Consider the following 26,670-nt stretch of genomic DNA (forward strand, 5'->3'; position numbering starts at 1 on the left):
AAATTCTGTAATATCTATGCACCTTTAGAGATGCTACACCAGGCAATATAATTTGATGTAATTACTTATGAGTATACATTCTCTGGTGTTCCATTTGAAACTTAACTCTACTTAGTTTTATATAGAAGACTTGTGGAAAAATCCTTAAGATATTTATGCAGTAGAAATTTGAATAGGAGCTTAAATAGGGTTCCTGTAAATTTGCTTTATAGCACCTACTGATAGACTGAAAACACTTTTTATTAGCTAACCTGAAGAAATTCCAGTACCATTACCACAGCAGCAGAAACTCAACACTTCTGGAAATCATTGTGGCTGGTGCACAAACAGAATAAGCAACGGCCCATTATAACCACTGGTGCAGTTTTAAGTATCTTTATTTAAACAGTCAAAATAAATATTTGATAAGATATAGCTAACCAAAGTACCACAACTTTTTTTTTGTTTTGAAGCAGATAGCAAAGTAACATGAGTGCCACCTTCTGGTTTAGGCACAAGAACACTCTGGGTTGTGCATCTTGCATTAAAAACGTCTAACTGAAGGGTGCCATTTTTTTCTTTTATTTTCCTTTTTTTTAATAAAATAATTAGAATGTTCATCTTCAACATTCACAGAACGTTGTAAGAACAAAAGTAGTTAAATGCAAGAATTCAGTAAGACTTGCTTATCTTTAGTGCCTGGCGCAAAGTAACTATATAAATGCTGTACAAGTTTAACTTCATCAAATCCTACTAGAACACATGAATGACCATAATTTAAAATAAATATTTAAATGCAGTGGCTTGTAATACAAGAAGTAGTCTTGCAATCAATGTACTTTGGAGTATATCCTTCCAACTCTTTTCTACCCTAAAAAATTTATTAATTAAGTGAAATGTGTGCATCTCCTATCCAGGAAGTGACAGAACCTAACTAAGGAAGACTGAGAAATTCAGCAAATGTACTCCTACAAATGGCACAAAGAACTGCAGCCCATTTTATATTTGTTGCAACAGTCAAATCATAAACTTGTTGAGAAAATCTGGGCAAATTACAATCTGCTTCGAGTTCAAGTCCATTCATTACTAGCTTTGCAGGGGTAAAAAACGTTTGACTCATTTTGTTTCATTTCAGACAATGCTCACAAAAGTCTATCACTATTATGTCAGAGTCATTTGATAACACCTACCAAAGCTGTTTCAAAGCAACTGCAATTTAAGAAACTAATTTGCCCCAACTCAGGTGTTACCCACACTGCAAACATAAATATAACTGCAGCTTCTTTGTGCTTACAGTAGTAAAAACAATATACCAACAACATTGGTTCTGGGTCTCATATTTTTCCTCACATTCAGTATGGGCTGGAAGTACGTGAGCCCACATCCTAGGTGATACCACACTGTGTTAAAGCTATAATTCTGTATGGCACCATGTCATACGGACTTCCGCATTCTGTCTCCCAACATTTCAGCTCTCTATTCCATTTCACACTGGTATACGCCCACATGGAGACTGCTCTTTTCCACAGGCTAAGAAGCCACTGCTAGATAAACGTTATAATTTCACAACTCCGCACACTTCTGCATATTGACTTGCTGTCAATTACGATCAAACACCTTGAGTCTTGTGGAATACATATGGCAACTTACATATTTTTTTAAATGTATAACCTTTTTGAACAAAACCCATTCATGTGTTGACGTCCCAGCAAATTCTCATTTAAATTACGAAGACAGCCAGTTATTGCACTTGTGTCTCACAGCAGCAAGCACTTCGAGGAGGACCATGTCTCTTTCCGCAGTTGCCATCCCCATACTTTCTTACTCTAGAGCAGGAACAGTTCATCAGCACTTAATCAATTCCTTGTTTGTCAAAGGTTCTGCAATGACTTCATCACGCATGAACTGCTCCTAAAGACAGCAAGCAGAGTTTTGGTTGATTTTCATTATTTTTAGATCTCCTTTCCCTCAAAAAACACCAGATAACCATTTAGTTTTCTAGCCTGGGTATAACTGCTATGAATCTAACTCCCAAAATATGAAAGCCATAATGTGCCTACTAGATAAGAAAAACTGCTAGGCTAGCTGACAAGTCTGCTAGAGTCATAGATAGATCTTAATGTCAGTAAGGTTGTTTTCTCTGTGTTCCACCCCACGCTCACCCAACCAGGCATGTGTTAGAGCCCAAACACGGCAGGAGGAGACCAGAAAAGCAGAGATAAGACAGAAGCCATAGTCACGAACAAAAGGGCCACTAGCCCTACCCCATGTTTACGAGGGACTTCTAAAAGCTGCCACTGCGCCTTCCTCAAGGGACGGTGAACCGAAACTCGACTTAGCCGACCCGGCGCCGGGGTAAGCAGGAGGCACTGCGCCCGACAGCCCTCTCCCCGCACCCACCTGGTCGTAAATGACGCGCAGGATCAGGGAGCAGCTGGGACAGGTGGCCACGTCCTCACCATTCTCCAGATCCTCCTGCAACAGTCCCCGGGAAAACAGTCACCGACCCGCAGCCGGCGGAGGCGGGACCAGGGCCTAAGGCTGTTCCCCCCCTCCCGCCACCGCTCCGTCCCTGCCCGGCCGCTGTTACCCGCGTGATGAGAAAGCGGTCTCCGCAGGGGCACGGGTAACTGTAGGTCTCGGTCTCCTCGTCGTACTCGAAGTCCTCGATCTCCACCTCATCATGGAAGACCGACATGGCGCCGCGGGGAGAAGGGGGACGAGGCGGAAGGGAAGCAGAGGCGCACGCGCCGTGGCCGCGCGCGCACCCCCGTCGCGTGACGAGACGGGGGCGGGGCGAGAGTGCCTCTCGTCACGTGATGCGGCGCCGGGTAGGGGTGCAGCGGCGCTGCGCGAGGTGGGCGGGTGGGGAGCGGAGCGCGCGCCTCGGGGGGTCCGTTGGGGACGGCGGGGAGCCAGCGCGCGATAGCGCGAGGCAAGGTGAGGCGAGGCGAGGCGAGGCGGTGCGGGGCCGGGCCGGGCCGGGGCCGCGGGGGTCTCCCCGGCTTGCCGCCTCCTCACGGCGGGAGCCCCGCACGTCGGTTGGAAGCGGTGGCTGGGCCGCTCAGCGGTTCGACGGCCCGGCCACCCTCTCCCACCGATGCCTTCCTCTCCTCAGCCCTGCCGCTTCCCCGTCCTGACCGCCTTCCTGCCCGGCAGGCGGTGCGGAACAGTGATCCCTAGTGGCTGAGGGGGGACGGCAGGGTACAGCCGCGACCTTGTCCTTCCCCGCCTCCCGGGCCGAGGCGGGAGGGCGGCGGGGCCGGCAGCCGTCCAGCCTCCTCAGTGCTGCCCCGCGTCAGCCAAGCGCGGGCGTCTCCGTGCTTCCTCCCGCCCCCCGCGTGCTCCTTAACGCTAGGTCAAGGGGAAAAGCTTTGATGGGTGATGACTTGCAGGAGGGACAGTTTATCTGGAGGGGTGTCTCTTAGCGATCTATACACTTGCTTTTGGTGAAAGATTTCCTATCCTGCTCGCTTAAGTGTCTTTGTTTCCCCCTCAATACTCTCTTGCATTAACTTACGTAGTAAATTCCTGTTCAGTGTGGTACAGGTTGACTAAAAGTAACTCTCTGCCTTCAGATACTGGTGTAGGATTGAGGAAAAGAAGAGATGCAGTCATAGATCTCAAGCAATATTAACCCGGGGCCAACGGGTCAGAGGGTAAGGAGAATGAATAAATTGCTTGATTTTAATTTTAGGTGAGGAGAGGAAGGAGACATATACAAAAGAAGCACTCATTCCTGTCCGCAGAGCAGAGGAAGAAAGGGTGTATTTGGAGTCCCTATTTCTGTAAGGGCTTGAGTAAGAAGAGAGGAAAAAACAAAGGCAGAACATCCCACCAGGCAAGAGCTTGGGAGGCTGAAGCGCTGTGCTCCTTAGAGGGCAGGGAATTGCTGAGGAGCTGCATGAGTCAAGAAAGTTGCAGAGATGACAGATGGGGGAGAGGCTGATCACGTTTTGTAGAGGCATGACTCAGACTTGTATATGGTAGAGGAGAACCAGAACTCATTAAAAGAGATTTTGGAATTTATTAGTTACAGAGTAAAAATTACAATTTATTTTTATTGTGTTTTTAGCATTGGAAAGTGATTGATGATAGTGCAAATGGAACAAAGAGCTTGAACTCCTGTTCAAGAGTTATTTTTATTTTACGGTAGAGTCTCAATCTTAAAATAGTCTGTATCAATAGGATCTTTCAGCCCTGACTTCAAAATTGTAGCTGCTATGATTTTTATTTTTTTTCAGTATTACGTATTGATATTTAGCTCCTTTTTTTTCCCCCCACATTTTCATTTGTAGAACTGAACATACGTGCTTCCTAAAGTGGTGGCAGTGAAAATGAGGCCAGCTTTAAGTGACTCTCAGCCTTACCAGTAGAATGATTAAGTTAAACAAAATATGCAAAATAAACAATGCAGAATCTTTGTATTGGCTTTTAAGGTTAGGCCACTTATTTTACCAGCAGATGTCGCTGTGTTTAGTAGCAATTAATTGCAGAAAGGGTTTTGAAGGATGTGAGGTGATTTTAAAAAAACAAGTATGAAAAAAGAATAGTTAAATCTTTATTCTCAGTACTTGGCCTCTGAAGCAAAGCATCAGACTTTATGCAGTTCATTGTGATGTTGTGATTTAATTAGTCACAGCTATTGGCATAAACAGCTTAAATAAGACTGTCCACTTTCAAACTTCCTTCATCTTTACTTTGAATTAGTTAATGTGGTAGAGTGAGAAGCTTGAAAACGTGAATCAAAAAGCACTTGGAAGCCTAAAAAAAAGGAGATGTAGATGGGTATAACCAAGATCTGCCATCTAAAAGATTCCAGATCATGAATTTGGGTAACTCAATGATTTTTGAGCACTCAGCATTTACAGACTGAACATGCGGATGTAAAGGAATGTGACTTCATTAGATGTGTACTTTGTGGTGCTAAAATAATTTAAGAATGTTAATACTTCCGTTATCGATAGCTTCTACACATTTGCATGTAGAAAGTGCTGAAGTATTTTGTTTAATTTCACTTTGAAAAGTTGCAAGCTGCTGTGGAATTAAATGCTAAAAAGCTATTAAAAAATATGGACAGTTGAAAGCTGCAGGAAGTATTAAGCTTGAAAGTGGGCATTTTGAGTAGTTACAGTAAATGTATTCCATTTCTAAGCAGCCTAATTTATGAAAGCTCTGCCTCCCATTTGTACAAGATTACAAACAGGACAAATTACCAAGTGACCAGCCAATGCAGCTGTTAGTGAAAGCCTAGAGAGTATAGGCCTGATTAGTTAAACAAGCTGGATCGTTGCCATTTCAAAAGATTCAAAATGAAAAACAAAAACATTTTGAAAATAAATTACATGCTTTAAAAGAATGCAGGAAAAGAGATTTAAATGGAGGTAAAAGATTAAGAATGCTTTAGAGAAGCAATGGACTGCATCATAGAAATAATATGGTAATTTGATAGGTGATGATAATATGGTAGAGAATTATGCTAATCCATTTTAGGAAAAACAAAGGCAGATTTACAAGCAATGAGAAATATCTCTTGGCTTACTATGAACCTGTTCCTACACTTTGTAAGTGAAGGATATTTCTTACTTACTTTCAATGTTGTACATGTCAGTTTATCTTTCTCTGCCATAGCTCCATTTCAGTATGCAGTTTTGAAGCTTCACACCATGTTTCCGCTGTAGTGCATGCAAGTGTCTGCTACTTGCTTAACTGTTCAGAGATGTAGGATATATGGAAGTATGAGGAATTTACATGTTTTTAAATAAACCTGTAAACAAACAGTTTTATTTAATGTTTATAAAATTTTCCAACCAGAACCCTTTCTTTACTAATAGAAAGGGAATTCAGTGTTTGTCTGATTTTCTTTCAAACATAAATATTGTTTGATCATTTAGAATCACAGGTATGTTGGCTGGAAGGGACTTCAGAGGGTCATCTAGTCAAAGCTCCTGCTTGGAGTAGGAGAGTTGCCAGTGCTGGATTAAGCTGGTCCCAGGTGCAGACCTTTGAACTTAATTTTAAGCTCATGAGATTTCTTCTTTTCAGTCCTGCAGTTTCTCAGTGCCTCTTTGAAATGAAGCTCTACCATTCAGCATATCAACTATCCCTCTAATTTAGCATCATCCACAAGTTTGCTGATGGTACATTCTGTCTCATCATCCAAGTTATTGATAAAGTTATTGAACTATATCAGCCCTAATATCAACCCCAGGGTACTCTTACTGTTACTAGCCAGCAACATCAAGCCTGCAAGTCTGTCTGCTAGCCCAGCCAGTTTTCAGCCACTCCAACAGTCCATCTGGCCTCAGCTTCCTAATGTGTGTGCTATGGGAGATGGTGTCAAAAGCCACAGGGAAGTCAAGATATATTGTACCTACTGCTGTCCCCTTAGTTGCGTGACCAGACATTTCATCGCAGTAGGTGTTCAATAATTTGCCCTTGGTAAATCTGTGTTGAATCTCCCTGATTACTTTCTTAGCTTTCACACAGATTCCAAGAGGACAAGCTCTGAGCATTTTGCCAGAGACTGAGGTGGTGTTGACTGGACATAGGCACTGCTTCTTGCCTGTCTTAAAAATGGCTACGCGTTAGTCTTTTTCCAGTCAACTGGGGACTTGCTCTGATAACTTGTTTTTCGTAGGTGATAGACAGTTGCCTCACAAGCATGTCAGCTGTGTCTGTTAGCAGCCTTGAATGTATCCCATCTGGCTCTGTGCGTTTGACTACATCCAGCTTCTCTAAGCAGTTGCTGGCCTCGCTCCTACTTAGCCCTCTCCTTCCCAAACACTGCTTGTACAAGCAGAGGTATGGATGCAGGCTTTGCCAATGAAGGCTGAAGCAGAAAAAGTGTTAAGTGCTTCAGCCTTTTCCGTATCATCTGTGGCAAGGTTGTCTTCCCCTTCAGAACACGGATGCACATTTTCACTTCTTTATGATACTTTCATACTTTTAAAATTCCTTATTGTTACCCTGTATGTCTATTGCTAGTTTTAGCTCTAGCTGAGCTTTGGCCTTTCTGATTTAATGGAAATAAAGGGTGAAAACAAGCCATGTCAAACAGCTGGTATTTTATTTAACAAATATTTATATGGATTTTTCAGGAGCCGGTGATTTTGAAGACACCCCAGTCATCATGGCTCATGCTACTATTTATGTGGGTTTTACTGTTCCTCATTTACTGAGAGGTGCTAGCAGAATTTTTCCCACTCATTCTGCATTGGTGGTGTTGAGGTGCTCTGCTTTTTGTTACTGCACAGTAAACGGGTAGGTGATCCACATACAAAAATTTCTTTGTTTTTTTTTAAAGAGAATGTCATGGTAACACTGTCAAAACAAAGCCGACAAATTATTACAGAGCTATAAATGCTTATTTAACTCCCAGTTATATATTTATATTTAATTCTTATTTAGACTTATGTCATCTGTAGTCTGGATTACACTGGTAAATTGTTATGTTAATAGAAATTCGTATCAGTAAGGGACAGTAGCACAGCTGTCAAAATGACAATTATCTTTGCTTTTTGTTGCAGCACAATACAATCAAAAAAGAAAATGGATCATCTAGAGAGGACAGCAAGTAATTTTCGCCAGGAGGTTAGTGTTGTGTTCTTCAGGATCTAAGTAATTTTTTTTTGTGTGAAGAAACTGGATAATTGTATTTGATTCTTAGGCTTCATTTTGTTTTCTACTGGAGTCTGTTTTACTTCTTCTTCTCCTCATTTTTCATGTTCGATATTGTTGTAAAATAAGTGTATTTTATGGGTGAAATGTAATGAGTTAAAAATATTGTCGGTGATGTGTGATGCTGTTTACGTTGGACAAGAAATTTAATAGAATTCTGGTCAAGTATGGATTATGATAAGTAATGAAAGCACACCAATACCCATCATCTCTACACAGGCCTCTCAGATCTTTATGGATTTCTACAATTCCGGTTCAAATTTGAGATTTAAAAAAAAAGTGGAAAATGTCCTTTTATAACATAGGAGGTAAGATAAAAAGTGTAGTCATTTTGAAGGGAGAGATGATAGACAGTTGTAAAAAGAATCCTAGTTTGTATCTGTTTTAATTCACAAGTACAAGGAAAATAGAGCATTGTTCTCCATCAAAATCCAGACATGCTTACTCTGGATCTCAGTTTTGTGCAGTAAGCATTCTTCTTCATAATGTTCAGAGATCAACATACATTCATATAGGTATTTCCTTTCTGTAATTAGCTAAAGTAGGTGTTTTGGAATTGTTAAATACTGGGAGAATAAGACTTCAGTTCTCAAAAATGTTTCACTAGTGAAACAATTCTGCGTTTTTCTTAGACTTTTCAGGAGAAGTAGGGCACTTTTTTGACTGAAAAAATCCCACCTTTAATTCCCGGGAGTTGGGAAACGGTGCCCAGTTTTTCTCTATTGTTTAGTTAGCTTCTCTCAGTCATAAGTAGCCAGTCCTGTATGTGTCACACAGCAGGACAAACTCTATGTTTTCAAACACACTATATAGTTGTTAGTGTGCATATGTGTACATGATTAAGTCCTTCTCTGCTACATTTTTCCCTAACTATGACTATAATTGAGAATAAGTCACAGGACAAGTGAATTCTTCTCGGAAGGAAGCTGGGTGGATATATAAGTAACCCCCAAAACTGGAGATTTAGCATCTGTGATGCAGACTGTGGACAGATGAGACAAATGCAGGCTTGTTGTCTGAGCTGTCAGTCCTGCTTACTTGGTTACAAATTAGCATTGCTTGTTGACATACAGCTTCTCAGGTGGATCCGATTTATGCCAAAATAACACAATACATAGACAGAATGAGTGTAGAGTCAGGTACAGGCAGATGCACCTTTTTTTTTGCTTCTAATATGAAAAAAATGATTGCACTTTTGATTTTTTGCAACCATGGTTTTTTTATTTTGGATATTTCAGATTGCTTGGCTTGCTTATTTTTATTGCTCAACATAAACACTGGGTAGCTGGAAAATATGTGGAAAATGGATCCTTATGAGGTGTTGGAAGCTCTGAGGTGGTACAGGGAACTGTGTAAGGTCTGAAGAAGAGAAGTACACTATATGGAATAGGTGAAAGAGCAGGGCTCAGTTCTGCTACTGCAAATTCTCTGCATATCAGAGGATTATGCTGTTTCTTTTTTTAATGCTTGATTTATTCTTTGTTACTTCATTTCTGACCACTTTAAAATCAGTTTATTTTAAATCCTCTGCTTGGTTTTAAATTCCATATAATCAGCAGTTGGCTTCCCTCAGTCTGTATTGCCTTATTTGGCCATTTCAGTCCTGCAGAAAGATGAAAGAATCATAGGTCTGTGTTGCATTAGTTCGCATGCTACACACTATTGCCTGCTGAAGAGTGGTAATGGGAAGGACCAGAGCAAGAGAAAGTGCCTAACACTTTCTTGAACTACAGTGGCAAAGTCTGGAGTCCAGTGTCCTCCTCCCTTTCACTGCAGCCTTGCTCTGGGTCAGTTGGATACACTTGTGACAGTCCAAAATACTGGCTGAATGCCTTTGGTCACCCTGACTCAAATTCAGTTTCTGTAATAACTTTATACTGATTAAGAATTAAATTTCTAGTTCTCTGTCAGATGTATCAGCCAAAGAACACATTAGGGAGTGTACTGAAGAGTAAAGAAGGGAATAAAGAAGATCAAAACTTAATGTCCCTTTCCTGCACTTAAGGTTTCTCCATCAGAACAACCACTGAAATCACATGTCTGACATTTCTCTTGTTAAGTTAGAGTGATTGCATTCCCCATTTAATACTGTCTGCTAAAGTAGAAAAGAAATTTTAAATTGGCAAATGTCCTGCTGTTTAATGGGACAGTGGACGTGTTCAGATGTTGCTTCATGAATAAATTAATTTCCTGCCATGTGTTTTAAATTAGAGCATAGTGGCTTAAAGTTTAATTTTTTTTTTTTACTGTTTGATCTTATACAAATGAGAAATGGTACAGTTTTGGTGGTATTATTAGTATTTCCTGGTGTGGTAAATGACATCAGCATTTTTTAACAGAGTAAAATCTGTATATTGGCCTGTGTAGAAAATATTTAGGGCATTATTTTCTTCGTAGAGAAAAAAGGTTAATAATTATAACTCAAAAATACCTGAAGAAGAAGGGTAGGGAGGGGAGGGGATGAAAATCCATGTTTTTCTGATCGGCATCAAAGAGTTTAAGTGGGAAGCCCCTCCCCAGTGCTCCTGTTGCAAAATCTGCTTTTCATTTGGAAAAGCATTATTTTCCTTTTTTTTTTTTTAAATGTCTTTAAAAGTGGTATTAGCTATGGCTCTTGCATCCCCTCCCATCTGGTTGCAAAACAAAAACTCTTCTGTTAACTAGCAATGAATGCTTGTGCCGCAGTTTCCCCATATTCATAGATCACATATGTGGTCAAATGTGTATGTGTCTAAAAGCAGTAATGCAAGTTTGTTCATTTTCTTTCATTAATGCATTACGCATTAATGCATAATCTTTCAGTAATGCATTTAATTACTTCAATAAAACCAGATCCAGAATTCTTTCTGGGACTTTAGTAGCAGCTAATCTTTTACAAGTTTCCTTTGTCAGTCTTTATTTAAGACATCTTTTTACTTTGTTGCTGGAAAGATACAAGAGTGTTTGCCTTGTATAGATGTCAAAAGAATCTGAAAAGTGGTAACTAGCAATCGCTTCTCTTTATCGTTATGTTCTCTTCAACTGCAATAAAATAAGTTTGTATGTAATCTTGGAATAAACCTGACAAAAGTGACAGACATGGTGGACTGTAAGTAGCAAACCATTTCTCCATTTAGTGATTATGTAAGTGAATCCATTTTTGTTTCTCTACCCAAGTGAAAAAATATTGGTGCTTTAGGTAATGAAGTGCTGCAAATAACATGCAAAGTGATAGATATTTCATATACAGATTCCTGAGTGCTTTTGCTGCAAATGATATCTATGTAACACAGTGGCTTATTTTCCTTTTGTTAGGTAATTTCACAAGCAAAAGTGTGTGGAATCACCAGTGAATCGGAGACAGTCAAAAGACTTCGTTTGGCTATCGCAAATAAAGATTTTACTTTCAAAGCAGGACAGTGGTAAGATCTTCCGATATTTGAGGGGAAAATTACTAGCAGAAGTCCACTATAACAAAATGTTAAAAGGCCTCTGATACTTCAGCCTTGGAAAAAATGGTTAATTTATACAATACAATGTTGTATTATTGGGTGCTCTGTGAAATAGCTGGTATTTGACATAATTTTAAAATAGCCATTATTAAATATGCTAATACTAATTTTAAAAGGGCAAAGATGGATATTCTTTAAATGTTCAGTTTGATTGTTTCAGTATTTTCCTCTGGTTTACGTATATTACATTGTTTCTTCAAGAGTACTTTGAAGTATACTGCACTTCATTCGGCAAGCTGTCTTTACTGTCTTTATTGACTGGTTAGTTTTACAGTGGAGCTGAGACTGCTCCTGATTTGCAAGTTTCTTAGTTTTGGTTTATCATTAAATCAGAATTACCTGTTAGCTTTTATTTCTTTCCCTAGAAGTTTCCACTCTGAAAATTAAGCCTTTTAGGTCAGATTAATATATAACTGTAGACAGGCAAACTTGAAAATAAAAAAAACTTGAATTATTAAGCCTTTGAAATAATTAGCTGTTTGTTTAAGCAACCTTGCAGCTTTTTTCCCAGAGAAATAGTGGATTTTCATGTTTATCTTCCTTTCTTGTTAAAAATAATCCTCCTCAATCAGTTTTTTTCCTCTTAAAAATTAATTTAAAACCATGAGTAGTTGCTTTTGGCATTGGTCATTTAAATGTTCTTAAACATTTTATTGGCTTAGGCCATCTGAAAGTGGTTTTGCTGGCATCGAAGTATAGCTGCTGGGGTATTAACAGCATGTGTTACTCATGTAGTGTTAATATGCTGGCTTTTAAATTTAGAAGCAGAACACAAGATGTTGATTGCAATAATTTGTTTGTGGAGTAATTTGCTGCAGTTTTTGCACATGTGCAGTGACTCATATTAAATTCTTGCTTGCCAATACTTGGAAAGGGCATTTACCCTCCAAAAATGTTTTAGAAATTATCATGCTGAAAACTGAAAGCTTTAATTATAATTACTCTTTTTCATCTTCTTCTTCCTTTAAAGTATTCTAATGCTATTGTAAGGGATACAATAACTTTTCTATACTTGCAGCTATAAACTGCAGTTGCATTTTTTGATGAGCAGTACAAAACACCAGGCCACAATTTCCTGAGTAGGAAAGGCTAACTTGTTAGAATTTGCTATAGGAAGGTCTTAGAGCCAAAGACTGTCACTAAAATGTATGTATTTTTTGAAAGTGTTCTAATTATCAAGTTTTTCAGAAGCAAAAGCAAATTTTTGCAGGCATGCTGGTAGCTACTGGTCTTTATCTGTCTTCAAGTAGCAATGAAAAGACTTGTTGCTGTTACACATTTTTATTTACTAAAACATGCATTGAGGTATATGTATGTTATAAATACTTTGAAGAAGTAGCTTTATGGTTTTAATGTTTCTGATCTCTTCCTCCAGCAATTGCTAATGGTTGTTCTTTTCTTAAAGATTTGACTTGGGTAGCCTTTAAAAGGAGGGAAATGAAAAACCACCGTAAGATCTCTGTTTTAGATCTTTTTGTGCCTCTCCTTGTTGTGGGTTTCTATGTAGGATTTTTTTTTTCTTTTTTTCCCCTACGACTACTCTTTTCGCTTAAGATGTCACAGATAGCATTTCTTAGGAGTCCTCTTGTCCTTCCTACACACAGCTAAGATGAGACAAGCCATCAGAAAGACAAGCTAGTCTGCTATAATATAGTATACTTTGCACTGAAATCTTTGATAATTATGTAATTTGGAAATACTAATATAGAAAGAAACATACACCTATATTAGTACTTCAGAAGGGTAAAAACTAGGTTTGATTTCGGTTTTACAGCAATGTTTGGTTTTGTATGTATGTTTCCTCACCAGGCACGAATAATGTTTCCCTTAAATGTCAAGCAGAACATTTTGACTTGAATGTAAATTGTTACTTTACAGCATAAATGTAATTTCTTGGGGTTTTTTTTGGTTAAAGTAAGTAGTAAGATCATTTTCCACCAGAGGGTGGTAGAGAGCTTCCGTAGCATCTTGACGTGTTCTTTGATACAGTAACTGCTGCAATACAAGAGTTGTCGTTTCTAATCTCTTAGATTCTTACTATAAGGAAAGCTGAGCCCCATGGTCAGTGGGGCTGCAGAAGCTGAGGACAGCAAAAATAAGCCTTCTCAACTTTTTTTGGTTATTGACCTTTCATTTGCAGTCAGATACCTTTATACACCATCAAGTTTATTAGCATAAAGTTAAAAATTATATCACTATAGTATTGTATATACCACACTTTGTGCATTCTTCAAGAGAAAGAGAGGATCTTTTTTGTCGAAGGGTGAAGCTTTGTGGGGAGTAAGCAGGCAAGATTTTTTCTTTAAAAAGTAGTGAACTATTCAAAGTGCTTCTCTCTTTCCTCAACAATTTGTGATCTCCGTGAAGAATACAGCTGTTTAAAGAAAGTATCTTTGCAATGGAAGCCAGTCTGTATTTCTTGTTGCATTCTTATTTAACTAATACTGAGCCAGCCTAACTCAGGCGTGGGATTGAATAATGATTCTCTAGTACTTGGCATTGCTTACCAATGTGGTTGTTTCCTAAGTGGAGCAGCACAAATACTTTTAAACATTAGTTTTCTTTTGAAATACAGGGGTTTTGTTATGTGCTGTAGAAAATGGAAGTATTTAAAGATTTATGCAACACAGAGGAGTTTAAATGTTAGATCATAAATCAACTTCAAACTTTTCCTGATACTATTTGGAATATCAAAGCCTTACTTTTATGAATTATAGCTCATGTGTAGTAATGGCTTGCCTTCCATACTCTCTAATTGCTGGTGTTGCAAAAGCTTAGCCATATGTTACCTTCTAATCTGTAGAAACCCATGCGTGGTTTACTTTAATGTCGTGGTTTAGTCCCAGCCGGCAACTAAGCACCACACAGCTGCTCGCTCACTCCCCCCAGGTGGGATGGGGGAGAGAATCAGAAGTGTAAAAGTGAGAAAACTCGCTGGTTGAGATAAAGACAGTTTAATAGGTAGAGCAAAAGCCGTGCAGGCAAGCAAAGCAAAACAAGGAATTCATTCACCACTTCCCATGGGCAGGCAGGTGTTCAGCCATCTCCAGGAAAGCAGGGCTCCATCACGCGTAACGGTTACTTGGGAAGACAAACGCCATTACTCCAAATGTCCCCCCCTTCCTTCTTCTTCCCCCAGCTTTATATGCTGAGCATGACGTCATATGGTGTGGAATATCCCTTTGGTCAGTTGGGGTCAGCTGTCCCGGCTGTGTCCCCTCCCAACTTCTTGTGCACCCCCAGCCTGCTCACTGGTTGTAAGAAGCAGAAAAGGCCTTGACTCTGTGTGAGCACTGCTCAGCAGTAACTAAAACATCGCTGCTTTATCAACACTGTTTCCATCCCAAATCCAAAACACAGCCCCATACTAGCTGCTATGAAGAAAGTTAACTCTACCCCAGCCAAAACCAGCACATTTAAAAATAATTTTAGTACTTTATTCCAGTTCAGTTTCCTATCAACTAGAAAAAGATATCTGCCACCAGAGGACACTGCAGTTCAATAGGTAAAGCAATTCTGCTTCTAGCAACTGATTTTTCTCATAAGAAATTTTTTACAGACTGTGGTTTTACTTCAGATATTTCATCTTCCCAAGAAAAGAAAGTGTTTAATCAAAAGTAATTTCCCTAAAATTACTTTTCCAGTCTTATGTTTGGAAGTTGAAGAGCCCATCAAAGGGACTGAAAAGAGTGAGATTTAAGCCACTCTGTCAGACCATATTGTATTTTTGTTTTAATATGCAAATAATTTATTTAAACACTTTGAATTCTAGTCTGTTGTAAGATGTGGCATCTGATGCTTAAAGCAGAATGGTTTAAAAACCTGCTAGTTTAACAAAGGTGATGACATGTTTCTAGATTAAAATAATTCTAAGGAAACGGCTTTACTCAAGATTAAGTCCTTTTTTGGAAAAGCTATATTATGGAAATTAAGATGTCTTTGTAAAGGAAGGATAATTGAAACAAAGGCAGCCATTTTGTTTTGGTTATTGTTTTCCATGTTTGGGGTTGTTGGATTTTTTTTTAAACTTTTGTTTCTGATCTATATTTAGGGTTGATTTCTTTATTCCTGGAGTATCTGTAGTTGGGGGATTCTCAATATGTTCAAGCCCTGGCCTGTTGGAACGAGAAGGAATATTAGAACTGGCAGTAAAGAACACTGTTCATCCTCCTGCTCACTGGATTCACACTGAGGTAAATGAGATTAACTGTTGATTCTGAGATTTGGTTGTTGTTTTTTTTCTTTTCGGGGGTGGTTGAGGGGGTGGTGAGTGTGATTTCAGGCTGCTTTTTGCTATCGACTGCAAAACTGTTGACTTGTTCAACCGTTTTTAATACAGCATAAATCTTAAAACCTTTGGTTCAGTAAGGGACTGAAATTGGATGTTTATGTGGTAATATGGTTATTGTGATCTTTTGACTCCACTTGTGCTTGGTTGACTTACAGTGATATTGTAGTTAGTGCGTATAAGGGTTCTCACTCCTTTGGAATTCATGAACTGAAAAATGTTGAAAAACCTCTGTTCTAACTTGTGTCCCTGAGAACAGGCTGTGTTATACATTACAAAGTTACATATGATAACTTGCCATCATTCCTGGCCATTTCTACAAATATGAACTGGGAATCATTGTCAGATAAATATAAATATAGATTATTAAGAGGGAGCAAAGAGCAAAGGAGCTGTTTAGATCAGTTTTTCTGAAATGATAAAACAACAGAATACTTCAGAATTTCTATAGTATTCTTTTTAAATATGCAATATTTTCATAATATTGACATAACCCAAGTCTTGATTTTTGCTATATTAAAAGTAAAGTCTGACACATTGGCCTCTTGCAGTGTTTTCTTCATCCAGTTACCCCATTTAGTTATAGTCAAAAGAGTCCTATTTCTGCTGCTGATCGTGTTTCATAGATGACCTGTCCTATCAACTTTTGTTCTTTTCACAACCCCCTGTGATCTGTCCTATTTGCTGTTCTCTGCCTGGCATTTCTGTATCTTATTGTGACTGCAAGGTTTAAACTGACAGATTCTTCCAGGTTTATAAATATTGCAATTTTGTTCAGTGGCCAGCAGAGTTACAGTAAAGATTGATGCAAATTTACTAGAATTGAGAATATCCAAAGTGGTGCTAATCTAGTAGTTAGCATGTGACCATCTACAGTATTTTAATTGGTGCTATAGCAAGTCATCTCCATTGGAGCATAAACAAAATAACCTTTTTGAGATGTTGTGCAGAACTTGTAGCGCACGTGCCAGCAGACCACATAATACCTAAGAGGATTGCCTGGTGTTTGGTATTGCTCTTTAGAGAATATGAAGGCCTAACTTCATAATTCCCAGTCTCTGGAGGCTCTTTTAAGGATTTTTGATTGTAGTAAATGAGTTTGCTGTTGCTGAGTTCTCTGGTTGAATTTATAGGAAACTCTTTAGTTAGAGGGTAAGCTAGGTCAAACCTGATGCTGTGGAGAAACCTCCAGAGTATATATGGACTCTGCTAGCTAAACAAAAGTGCGTGCTTTTCCTTAGGAAAGAAGAAGAGAAAAATAGCAACCTAGAATTTGAAAAGATTGTATATATGGTGAAAAAACTCTGGTACTTAATTATTTAAATTTATAAAGGAAGTTGGTATCTCAGGGTAAAAGATGTTATGAGAATAGTTAATACTAATTTACTCACTCTGTTTTTTTCAGAGATATTTATATTTATTCTTTAATATTACTGTATATAAAATAATAAAATTCAGCACAGTGTACTTTATAGCTTAGGAAAATATAGCCTTTTATTTAGAAAAATGTATGTGTAATGTATTGATTGCTTCACTTCTCTGTCTGAGCCATTTCAATGCTATATTTACAATCTAGGCTAAAGGACAACACATTCTTTCAGTATTACTCCAGAATTTACTGGGTTTTTTTGGAGACTGACTTACTGTTCTCATGGCCATGGCTAACGCACTGAAATATCTGGGAGACTGCTGGTTGAGAGAGATTCTTCCTGTGTCCTATGTCCCAGCCTGATGAGCTATAGCTGGTTAAGGAGGCAGATTAGACAAGAATGAGATTTTTTCTCCCTAAAAATGCTTATTTCCATAAAGAATACCATATTCTATGTCCTCCTTCCACCACATGAATTTGGACTGGATTCATACTTCTCTAAAACAAAGTAAAACCTGGTGGGAAAGCCTGGCGGTGTACCTTGAAAAGGGAGAGAGAAATTAGTTTCAGATAATAAATGCTGCTTGTCTTACACTAGAATTGAGAGATAATACTTTATGCAATAATTAAGAAAGGCAAAAAACGTTTTCTTTTACTGGTCATGCTCACTACTTCAGGAACTGCTGTGTTCTGTGCAGTGTCTGTGTCAAAGGGCCTCCTTCTTCCTCCTGGTGGAATTGTTACGTGTTTAGACCTTTGCTTACTGTACAGCTGTCATTAATGGAAATCCTTTTATTTCAATTACTGTTTCCTGATCTCAAAAGGATTTTTTGGAGGAAGCTTTTTTATTCTGTAAGTGATTAACAGCTAATTTTTCAGCAGTTCTTGTAGCTTTACTTTTTTTCTCTCTTCCTTTCCCACCTTCCTTGGTTTCCCTATCCTCTTTATTTTATTTTTTAAACCCTATATATGGCCTGAAATGAGTTTTTTTCTGCTCCTATTTGTTCTTTTAGCTTGCAGTGATGTGGGAGAATTCACCTGACTTCTCTCAACTGCAGTTTCACCCTTCATACAGAGATACAGTGCTGGTTTACCAAGAAGATACTGACCCAAATGTTTGTTGTTATTGTAGCTTTAGTTTTCCATGTATCAAAAAACCCCATGCTCTGGCAGATTTCTCTAAAAAATAATTTCTTATGTACAAGTGGAGAGGAAGAGGGAAGGTTTTCCCCTGTTTTTTCTTCTGTAACTCCAAAGTTGCAAATGCAGAAGTGGTTCTGCAAGAAATATTCTTGTGGATACTTGCTTCACTTCTGGGTGTTTTTTTATTTTTTAGGAATGGGGATGGAAAAACCTTCTGCGTCTGTGCAACTCATTCTGACTTCCTTTTGTGACCTCATAGCAGGGCCTTTTTGGACGGGAGACTGGGTTTGGGTAAAAGTGTGATCTAACATGTTAACCTCAGGTTTTCACAACCACGTACTGCTGTGGAACTCTTGCATGAAATAATTCCTCTTTCAGCTCTTATGGAGGTGGGAAGGGGGATTCACCATCCTGCCTTACCAGAAGACTGAAACTTCTGAAAGTAGAACAAGATCCCTAGAGACACTGAAAGAGATTACTTCAGATAGCTGGAAACTGCATTTATTTTTAAAGTACGTCAGTTTTCCCTCGCTGGTCAATAAAAATAAAAACTCACAGCCCAGCAAGTCTTGTGATGGTGGTGCAAGAAAAATATTGTCTCAACTTTGCTTTTAGTTTTGAAATTAAGTATCTTCTTTTCCATCCTAGTGTACTCTTGACTCAGAAGTGGCTCTGCGAGTGGGAGGTGATTTCTTCTTTGACCCTCAGCCTGGTGACTCCCCTGTAAAGCTAGTGCTGATAGCAGGGGGTGTGGGAATTAACCCATTGTTTTCTATACTGCTGCATATAGCAGATCTTCATGGATACCAAGAGAGTAAAGGAAATGGATACAAAATGGGAACAGTGAAGCTGTACTACAGTGCAAAAAATACAAGCGAACTCTTATTTAAGGTAAATAAAAAGTTTCATCAACATTTTCATCAGCATCATTCATAAAAACTTCATCAACATTTACTTAGTTAAAGATCAGTTGTCTCTCTCAGCCATTAACAGTCACTGATAACACTTTAGGGTCAAATTAGCACAGCTTCTGTAAAGAAGTATCCCTAATGATTTAGGTTTTTAGTATTGAAAGCTTTTGATTGTAAGACAAAGGTGAAAATCTATTATGATTCCAGAAATTGTGTATAGGATACATCACTAGTTTTTCTTCTGTACTTCTGTCATATTTCTAGATAGGAAGGTGTTTGCTTTCTTTGAAGTTATTTGTTTGTTGCTAGAAGCAGAATAATAAACTGGAACCTATCTACTCTTCCATTTGGGCAGCTACTAATCTCCCAGCCTGTTGTAAGCATACACATTCTTTCCAGTGCAGGAGCTAGTATTTCCTGAGCTTCACTTGAGCAGTGTTATGACAGCAGAACTCTTGCATTAGAGCTGCTGGGACAGAAGAGAACACAATGATATGTTGCAGTGCCTACAATATATCCTTCCCTTCATTCTTCACATGTCCCTCAAATCCAGAACACATATACAAAAATTCTTTACTTCTGTGCAGAGGATTGAGGAAATAGGATCACTAGAGTCTTTATGTTGTTGTGAGGTACATCTGTACAAATCTCCATGAGGAACTGCTAGGTTGTCGCTAACGTTTTGGAGGACCTGTTCCCTGAAGAAGCAGCCATGTATAGTGTCACCCACATACAGCATTAGAATAGAATTACAAAGGCTAGCATACTAACTTTGCTACTTGAGCAGGCCAGTTAGCTGGGTTTTCCTGACTTCGTAAGGACTGAATGTGGCCCTCATTTCCTTATTGTGGCTGGTACAGTGGGGATAGGTCTTTTCCCTTAGGTCTATATTGCTCAGCTGTCTGCTTCATTTTGTATGCAAACTTACTAGGCTGCAAAGAACCTGCTGAGCTGTTCAGATTCTCCTTCATACAGTTAAAGAGAGCCTGCCTCCTGCCCTAGGATACTAGAAAATAGTACTGTGGTGGTTCATGTCACATGGATGATACCTCCCACTTTCTGTCCGTGTCACTGAATTACAGAGTGATAGGTTACAAGTAGGTGTTGTGAATGACTGCAGGATTGTTTAAGCAGGTTAGGTCCTACCTTAGGCATGCTTTCTGGCTTGGTCCTAGGACTTCAGCTCAACGGGACATGATTAGTTTCAAAAGTGCTATCAAATTGTATGTGGTTCCATGTGAAGGGGACAGAAGTTTAGAGTCACATCCAGAACAGTGAAAGCAGGCCTGTATTAGAGGTACTAGTGGAACAGCATACAGCAGTGTCTAGTTGTGCTGCTCTTCATTCCAAGTCTTTTTAGAGAATCAGAAACAGGCTTGTCTGTTAAGTAGAATCTGTCTGGGGTTTGTTGTTTCTTTTTGTTAAGCCACCCGTGGCAGACTGTTCAGTGTAGTAAGTAGTTAGTAAGCAAACACAAAACAAAATGAGCTAATTTACCTATTCACAGAGTAGAAATTATTTTTATTTCCAAATATTTTAACAATGTCCGTTCCAGCCGTGAAATTCCCAAATAGTGCAGACTCTAGACAGTAAATCAATCTTAGTTTCAGAACTAACTGCAGCATCTGACTGTCAGATGTTTTTAGTATGATTTGAATGGAAGCCATTGGGTTTTTGCTGGTAAAGTTGTGACTTAGGGAACTGAAAATTACAGAGTTTCTACTCTGGTAAAAATAGCAGCAGTATTACACTGTAGTTGGCTTTACTTGAAGAAGAACAAGAGGGAGAGTAAAGGGTCTATTAATCTTACCAGATAAAGCAGATGAGACTCATGAAGTTCCTAACATGGTAAATACCATTTTGGTTTTTTTTAAATGGAAAACTCATATGGAAGTGGAAGGAGGAAATACGAAAATTTATATAGGGAAGAAACCGGGAAAGGACATAACTGGTTCTTAGGTCCAAATCTTACAAACTGCAACCTATTGTACAAAAAAGAAGAGTGCTAACAACATAGCTGGTAGCATATTCACATTCCAGGTATGGAAATTCTGTGTACTTGTGCAGGTTGGCCCTGTGAAATCAAGCCCATCAGGTTCTCAGTGCTGAAACGCAAGAGTCTTGGTACTCGGTAATAATCACTGGTGTTCTGGGACTGTATGCATACATCTGCTTTGATTTAATGGCCTGTAGTATAAGTAAGTGTGTTTAACATTACAGAAAAATATTCTTGGTTTGATGAATGCATTTCCTGGAAAGATCACATGTCGTTTCCACGTTACCCAACAGAGTTCACAGATCTGTAAAGAACTTCAGCCACATGTTACAGGTAAATATGGCAATGCACAGAGATGATTTCTAAAGTCTGTTTGATTACATGATACAGGATGAAGTTTAATGTAATTAGTTCTAGTGTATGCATAATTTTAGTACTTTTACATTTAAAGATTCAAAATGAGATATGAATTAAACCTAAATAATTTCACTGTACATGTTATGCTATGGAGAAATACTTTCCCTTTGCAGTTTTTGGTTTCATTTCTAGTAAACCTCCTCTGTTAATTCTAAACTTTTTACTGGTATTTCCCACTGCAAACTTTATTGCAGAAACTATTAAGCAAAGTATTTACTTTGCTTAAGGCAGGATTCATGACGTATAAGCTGACTGCTTGTAAGAGATACTTGATCATGTTTCCATTTCTGTGGTATTTATTTGAGATACTTCCCTATTTTTTTCATCTGAATGTGGGATTTTTATTGTATATATGTAAGCCATGATTTCAGTGACTAACATCCCATGCATTCCAACTGGAATTACTGATCTAAATCCCCAGAAGAACAAATGGTTTTGGAAGCCTCAAATCTTGATACCTATTATCCTTAAACAGGCCTGGCATTTTTGAGAAATGCGTGCTTAAAATACCTCTAACCAGTCATTCTTTTTGAAATTACTTCATGATTAATATTTCTGTTCTCATTTCCTGCTTTTTTCTTTGTCAGAGGGAAGAGTATCTGAAAAGGATCTAGAAAAACATGTATCTAAGGATACTTTATGGTACATCTGTGGTCCACCTCCAATGATAGAATCTATATCCAAACTACTATCTAACATGGGTGTTGCTAGAAACTGTGTTTTCTTTGAGAAATGGTGGTAGTGACACCTGCTGAAAAGAAAATGTATTATTTTTTTCCAGTGTATTTTGATAAGCTAAAATGTACAGAAATGGACTATGAATTATTTGGAAGATTTTACTTCATACATGAAGATGTCCTCAATCATGATGGTGTTCCTTTAATGTAACTATAATACAACTGCTGTAATACAGTGCTGCTGGTTTGGGGGGGGGAATTATTTTATATTAAAGACATTAACTGTTCTGGTTTTATGATGGTTTGCTTACTTCTTACGGGTAGCAGCATATTTTCACTTTATACACTTGTTTTGTAGTCAGCTTTTAATAGACTTTCAGTGCCTGATTCAACAGTTCAGGAAAATCAGTTGTGCAGCAATGCCAGGTCAATTTATAATAAATAACAGTTCAGGCCACAACTTCTGAATTTGCTCCAAATTGTTGTGCTAATGAGTCGACACAATGCCCTCCCCAGTTCTAGATAGTAAATTACTATTTTTATAGATGTAGAGTTGCTGTGTTGTGACTTCCTTCTCCTGCCACTTCTTGTTAAAAGAAAAAAACCCACCTTTTATGTGGTTTGTTTACCGTCAACACAGTTGACAATAAAAGACATTTTTTCATCATCATATTCAGACCTGAGTTAAAAGTATTGATGTGTTAAAAACCTGTTAGCCTCTGACAGAGCTGTACAGGGTTGTTCACGTGAACCTTTATCCCTTCTTGGTGCTGAGATAGCCTGTCCAGCTTGTGCTTGCACGTGCCACGTCATCAAAAACAGCAATGGCCAGCACCAGCCGAGAGAGGAAATCTCCATTATCCTGCTTTAGTGTGGAGTTTTAAAAGGCTCCAGGACATGCATACCAATTCTGTTTGGAAAAAAGTCTCTGGAGAGTTTGCTCTTTTAAGGTGTGAGTGTATGTCTAGGTGTACTGGCTGATACCTAAGCCTGTCTTGAACAAAGCTTCTTCCCCCAACTTGAAGAAAAACTTATCATAGAAATGTTGAGAATAACAAAAAGCCATAGTGAGTTACTTCATTACTTGCATAGACAATTCAAGTCCTTAAGTGGTAGAGATTCCCACTGTAAATTTGAAGACCTCAATAAGCAACATTTAAATTATTGAAAATACTATATTAGTATTGAATTATTAAAAATACTCAACAGATAAGGCCTTCTCTTTCTTAGTGGCTCTTTTCTTGGAGTTAAACATTTCAGACAATAGTCAAATAGGTAATGCAGGAACTTTCTTGCCATCAGCATCCCTCGGCCGTGCCTTTAACAGAGGTTGCAAAGATACCGATCCCATCACCTCGTTTCCAGCCAGCAACAGTACTGTTGGTGTCAAGCACTTTTTCAAGGATTACATCTCAGTGCTTGGATAAAAAGGCCTCCAGCCCAGCTGCAGTTCTCTCCCAAGAAATCATTTCACCTTCCATATGCTGAGTTTGGCCTCTAGTCTTAACCTCTTTTTATCAGAGTCTCTGATATGTTTTACAGCTTGTAGGATACCTACTGCCACATCCACATTCACCTCATCTTCCAAAAGCAGTGAGACAGCCTAACTAGGAAACTCCAAACCCTTGCTTTGAGAGCAGCACAAGATTACTGCTGTAATTGTTGCAGAAGTTGATTGAACAACTAACTGAAATAATCCTAGAGCTTTTCAGGAAACTGAGCTTTGAGGAGAAAAAGCCATACTTAATGCAGCTAAGAACAAACAGAACTTAAGGAAACAGGCTGTATTTTGGATCAGGAAGAGGTGAGCTCTGAATGATGGACCTTGAAGAGCTGCCTTTTGGGGACGGTACCATGATGAGGGTTTGCCCATAAGTTCTCATCTGGTGCCTGCAGCCTCATCCCCTTAGGCTTGTGCTTCTACACCATGCTGCACCACACGGCCAGCTGAAATTACTCGCTTCCTCAGCAGTCACTGCAGATCCAGAGGGGATGTCTCATCAAATTCCCTCCTACTCAGACGAGGGGAAGGATTCTTTCCGAGTACCCCTATTTCAAGGAATGGTTCCTTGTTTGTTCACTCTAGAATGTAAATAGGACAGTGTGCTTGTCACAAAAAATAAAACCAAGGGGGCTTTGTGTTCACAAAGATCACAGTCGACATGTCAAAGCTTGATGCTTGAAGGAAGCGGGTTTTTTTTTTTCTAGAAATGTGCAATAAATTGCTGTAAGGAAGCACTGGTGCCCTAAAATAAAAACCACACACTAGGCTCCTGCATGTTTTAACAGTGTAATGACAAAATGATTCTGAGAAGCCTTTAAATGTTGTTTTCCTTATGACTTTTAAATCATTAAGTGGCTTATAAACTGGTTTGCCCTTTTTTTCCCTTAATGCGCATGCTTTCTTCAGCCCAAATGACATCTTTTTCACAAACCACTCCTCAGACTTGCACCAAAACGTCCATTTAACAAAAGGCATTTCAAACCCCTTTGCTTCCGTAATCATCCTCTTTCCCTCTAACCTCTTTCTGTCATCCCCTGTTATACTCAGATTGAGCGCTATGGGGCAAGGACACATCTCTCTCATGGTATGGGCTTACCCACCTAAAGAGCAGCATTAAACACACACGTACACACAGACTGCACCAAAAGATGGAGGAAAAAAAATACTTCAAATGCCCCCCCCAAATATGTCACCTCTGTTACTGTTAACAATAAGTTCGTTCTTACCTTGAACAGTTATCCTGCCAAAGGGCACAGAGCATCTTCCTTCCATAATGCATGTAATAGTAATAAATGCCATCTCTGAGCCAAGAAGCCAGGAAAGTTGTTAACATCACCTTCCTCCATAGCCTTTCCCTGTTGACATTTAAGAATTCTTGGAAGTCTCTTCTTTCTAGAGTTTAGTGGTCTTGTAGTGAAACATCAGTTTCACCTTAAAGTCTATTATTGGATCTGACTCCACCACAAGTGAAGAGAAAAAAAAAACCCAGGAAAATTAACCTATATAAACATATGCTCTAGAAATAATTAAATAAATGTGATACTAGCCTCCACTGGCAGGAACAGAGAGCAACCCCTGCTGTTCAGCAGCTACTGAGTTGAAGAAACATTCTCATCACATTGTCGAATCATAACATGTAATCTTAGAAAATGGTTATTCCTCTTATATTTATGTCATCAGCTTAAGGAGAAAAAGTAGACTGGTAGTTACTTTTTTTTTTTTTGGCAACAAAATATGAGGAGTGAGGTATGTGTCCATCTATACATTTATACTTAAAACATAGTGAGATGGTTTGTGAGTTACCGGGTGATACAGCCTTATTAGACTGAATCTTCTTCCTGTGACATTTATTTTACCATTTATTTATTTATTTGCTGTGTGCTCATCTGGTAGAATGAATATGAAGTATTCTTATAGGCTTTGCATTAATTAACTGGAAAAGAGTGGCTATTCAGTTATCATTACATCATTTTAGTTAGCTTTTAGAGTGAATAACAGAAAGCACTTAAATTGAAAAGCCTTTTTTCCCCCCTTCAGTGTATCGGTAAGGTACTGATTAGAGTCAGCTGCCACATTCAGCACCACAGGCACCTTTCTGCTGATGGAGGCTTTTGCACAGATCGCCTTTTAAAGCCTTTGCACATCTCTGCTAACAGCCTTGCAGACATATGAATTGCATTTACAACTCTTAATTCATAGGTGCGTTGGTATTGTTAGCCAGTATTCCTCACACTTTTGAGACGCATTTATCAGCAAGAAATTAGTATCTGCTCTTCTTATACTCTTCAGTTCTGTGAGGATGAAATTCCTGCATGAAAAGCTGATCGTGCTTTATTTCTGCCCTATAACTGGCTCTCTGAGGCAAATGTACAGAGTCATGGCAACTACAAAGAAAAAGCAGGGTGTCCAAATGCAGAGCCCTTCCTCTGCTCACCTCAGAAACTGAGGCTGATAGAGGAGCCAAATTAGGGAAGAAAAAGTATATTGTTTTGTACTTAGCTTCATTTCCATGCGTATGTTAAAGCTACTTTGAACTATTTCAATTATACCGTTTTCAAGTGCACAGATCCAATAATCAAAGAAATTATGCAAGATGAAGTGCCAGTCAAATCATTTGTGCATTTAACTGCTCCTAAACTCTATGTGAACTTTTTTCATTATGATGCGTCAACATTTTGGACTTCCTACCCATCTTAGTTCTACCCCTCTACCCTTGCCCCCCGCTGTTTCAGTATAAACCCCCTTTTCCATCCTTCATTTAATTCAGCCACTCCTCTTTGCCATCTTCATTCAGCCTTTGACATTTCTTCACTTGTCCGAGCTGGATTTCCTCCTTTGAACTCATCCCATTCAACAATTATTGTTTTGTTCAGATGACCACTTGCTCTAAACACCAGCATGCATAACTCCTCTCAACAGAGTAGCCCACATGCTCCTCCCTCAAAGAAAGGAGACTCTTGGGAACACACGTAAGCAAAGGGGTTTGAAATGCCTTTTGTTAAATGGACGTTTTGGTGCAAGTCTGAGGAGTGGTTTGTGAAAAAGATGTCATTTGGGCTGAAGAAAGCATGTGCATTAAGGGAAAAAAAAGGCAAACCAGTTTATAAGCCACTTAATGATTTAAAAGTCATAAGGAAAACAACGTTTAAAGGCTTCTCAGAATCTTTTTGTCATTACACTGTTAAAACATGCAGGAGCCTAGTGTGTGGTTTTTA

General features: G+C 38.8%; 2 protein-coding genes across 5 annotated transcripts in view; one reads left to right on the forward strand and one right to left on the reverse strand.

Moving 5' to 3' along the window:
- Positions 1–347: 347 nt before the first annotated feature.
- On the reverse strand, positions 348–2,717 carry DPH3 (diphthamide biosynthesis 3). Of its 2 annotated transcripts, XM_059818916.1 has the most exons (3): positions 2,570–2,717; positions 2,380–2,454; positions 348–1,890 (listed from the first exon to the last, which is right to left on the reverse strand). In XM_059818916.1, the coding sequence occupies exons 1-3, from the start codon at positions 2,675–2,677 to the stop codon at positions 1,825–1,827; spliced, it is 249 nt and encodes an 82-aa protein (XP_059674899.1). In that variant the 5' UTR covers positions 2,678–2,717; the 3' UTR covers positions 348–1,824. The 2 variants fall into 2 exon arrangements, with proteins under 2 accessions (XP_059674899.1, XP_059674901.1); XM_059818918.1 differs by lacking the exon at positions 2,380–2,454.
- Positions 2,718–2,791: 74 nt separating this feature from the next.
- The window catches only part of OXNAD1 (oxidoreductase NAD binding domain containing 1), a 34,846-nt gene continuing 10,967 nt past the window's right edge, over positions 2,792–26,670 (forward strand). The window contains exons 1-8 of one of the 3 annotated variants that reach the window (XM_059818861.1): positions 2,792–2,810; positions 7,080–7,242; positions 7,509–7,572; positions 10,954–11,060; positions 15,202–15,343; positions 18,599–18,841; positions 21,082–21,190; positions 21,862–22,238. In XM_059818861.1, the coding sequence (XP_059674844.1) occupies positions 7,112–7,242; positions 7,509–7,572; positions 10,954–11,060; positions 15,202–15,343; positions 18,599–18,841; positions 21,082–21,190; positions 21,862–22,016 (951 nt within the window). In that variant the 5' untranslated portion in view covers positions 2,792–2,810; positions 7,080–7,111 and the 3' untranslated portion in view covers positions 22,017–22,238. Of the gene's footprint in view, positions 2,811–3,570; positions 3,639–7,079; positions 7,243–7,508; positions 7,573–10,953; positions 11,061–15,201; positions 15,344–18,598; positions 18,842–21,081; positions 21,191–21,861; positions 22,239–26,670 lie in introns of those variants that run through there. The other 2 variants (XM_059818859.1, XM_059818860.1) reach the window with 2 other exon arrangements.

This window comes from Gavia stellata, chromosome 6 (genome assembly GCF_030936135.1).
Source record: "Gavia stellata isolate bGavSte3 chromosome 6, bGavSte3.hap2, whole genome shotgun sequence".
NCBI lineage: Eukaryota > Metazoa > Chordata > Aves > Gaviiformes > Gaviidae > Gavia > Gavia stellata.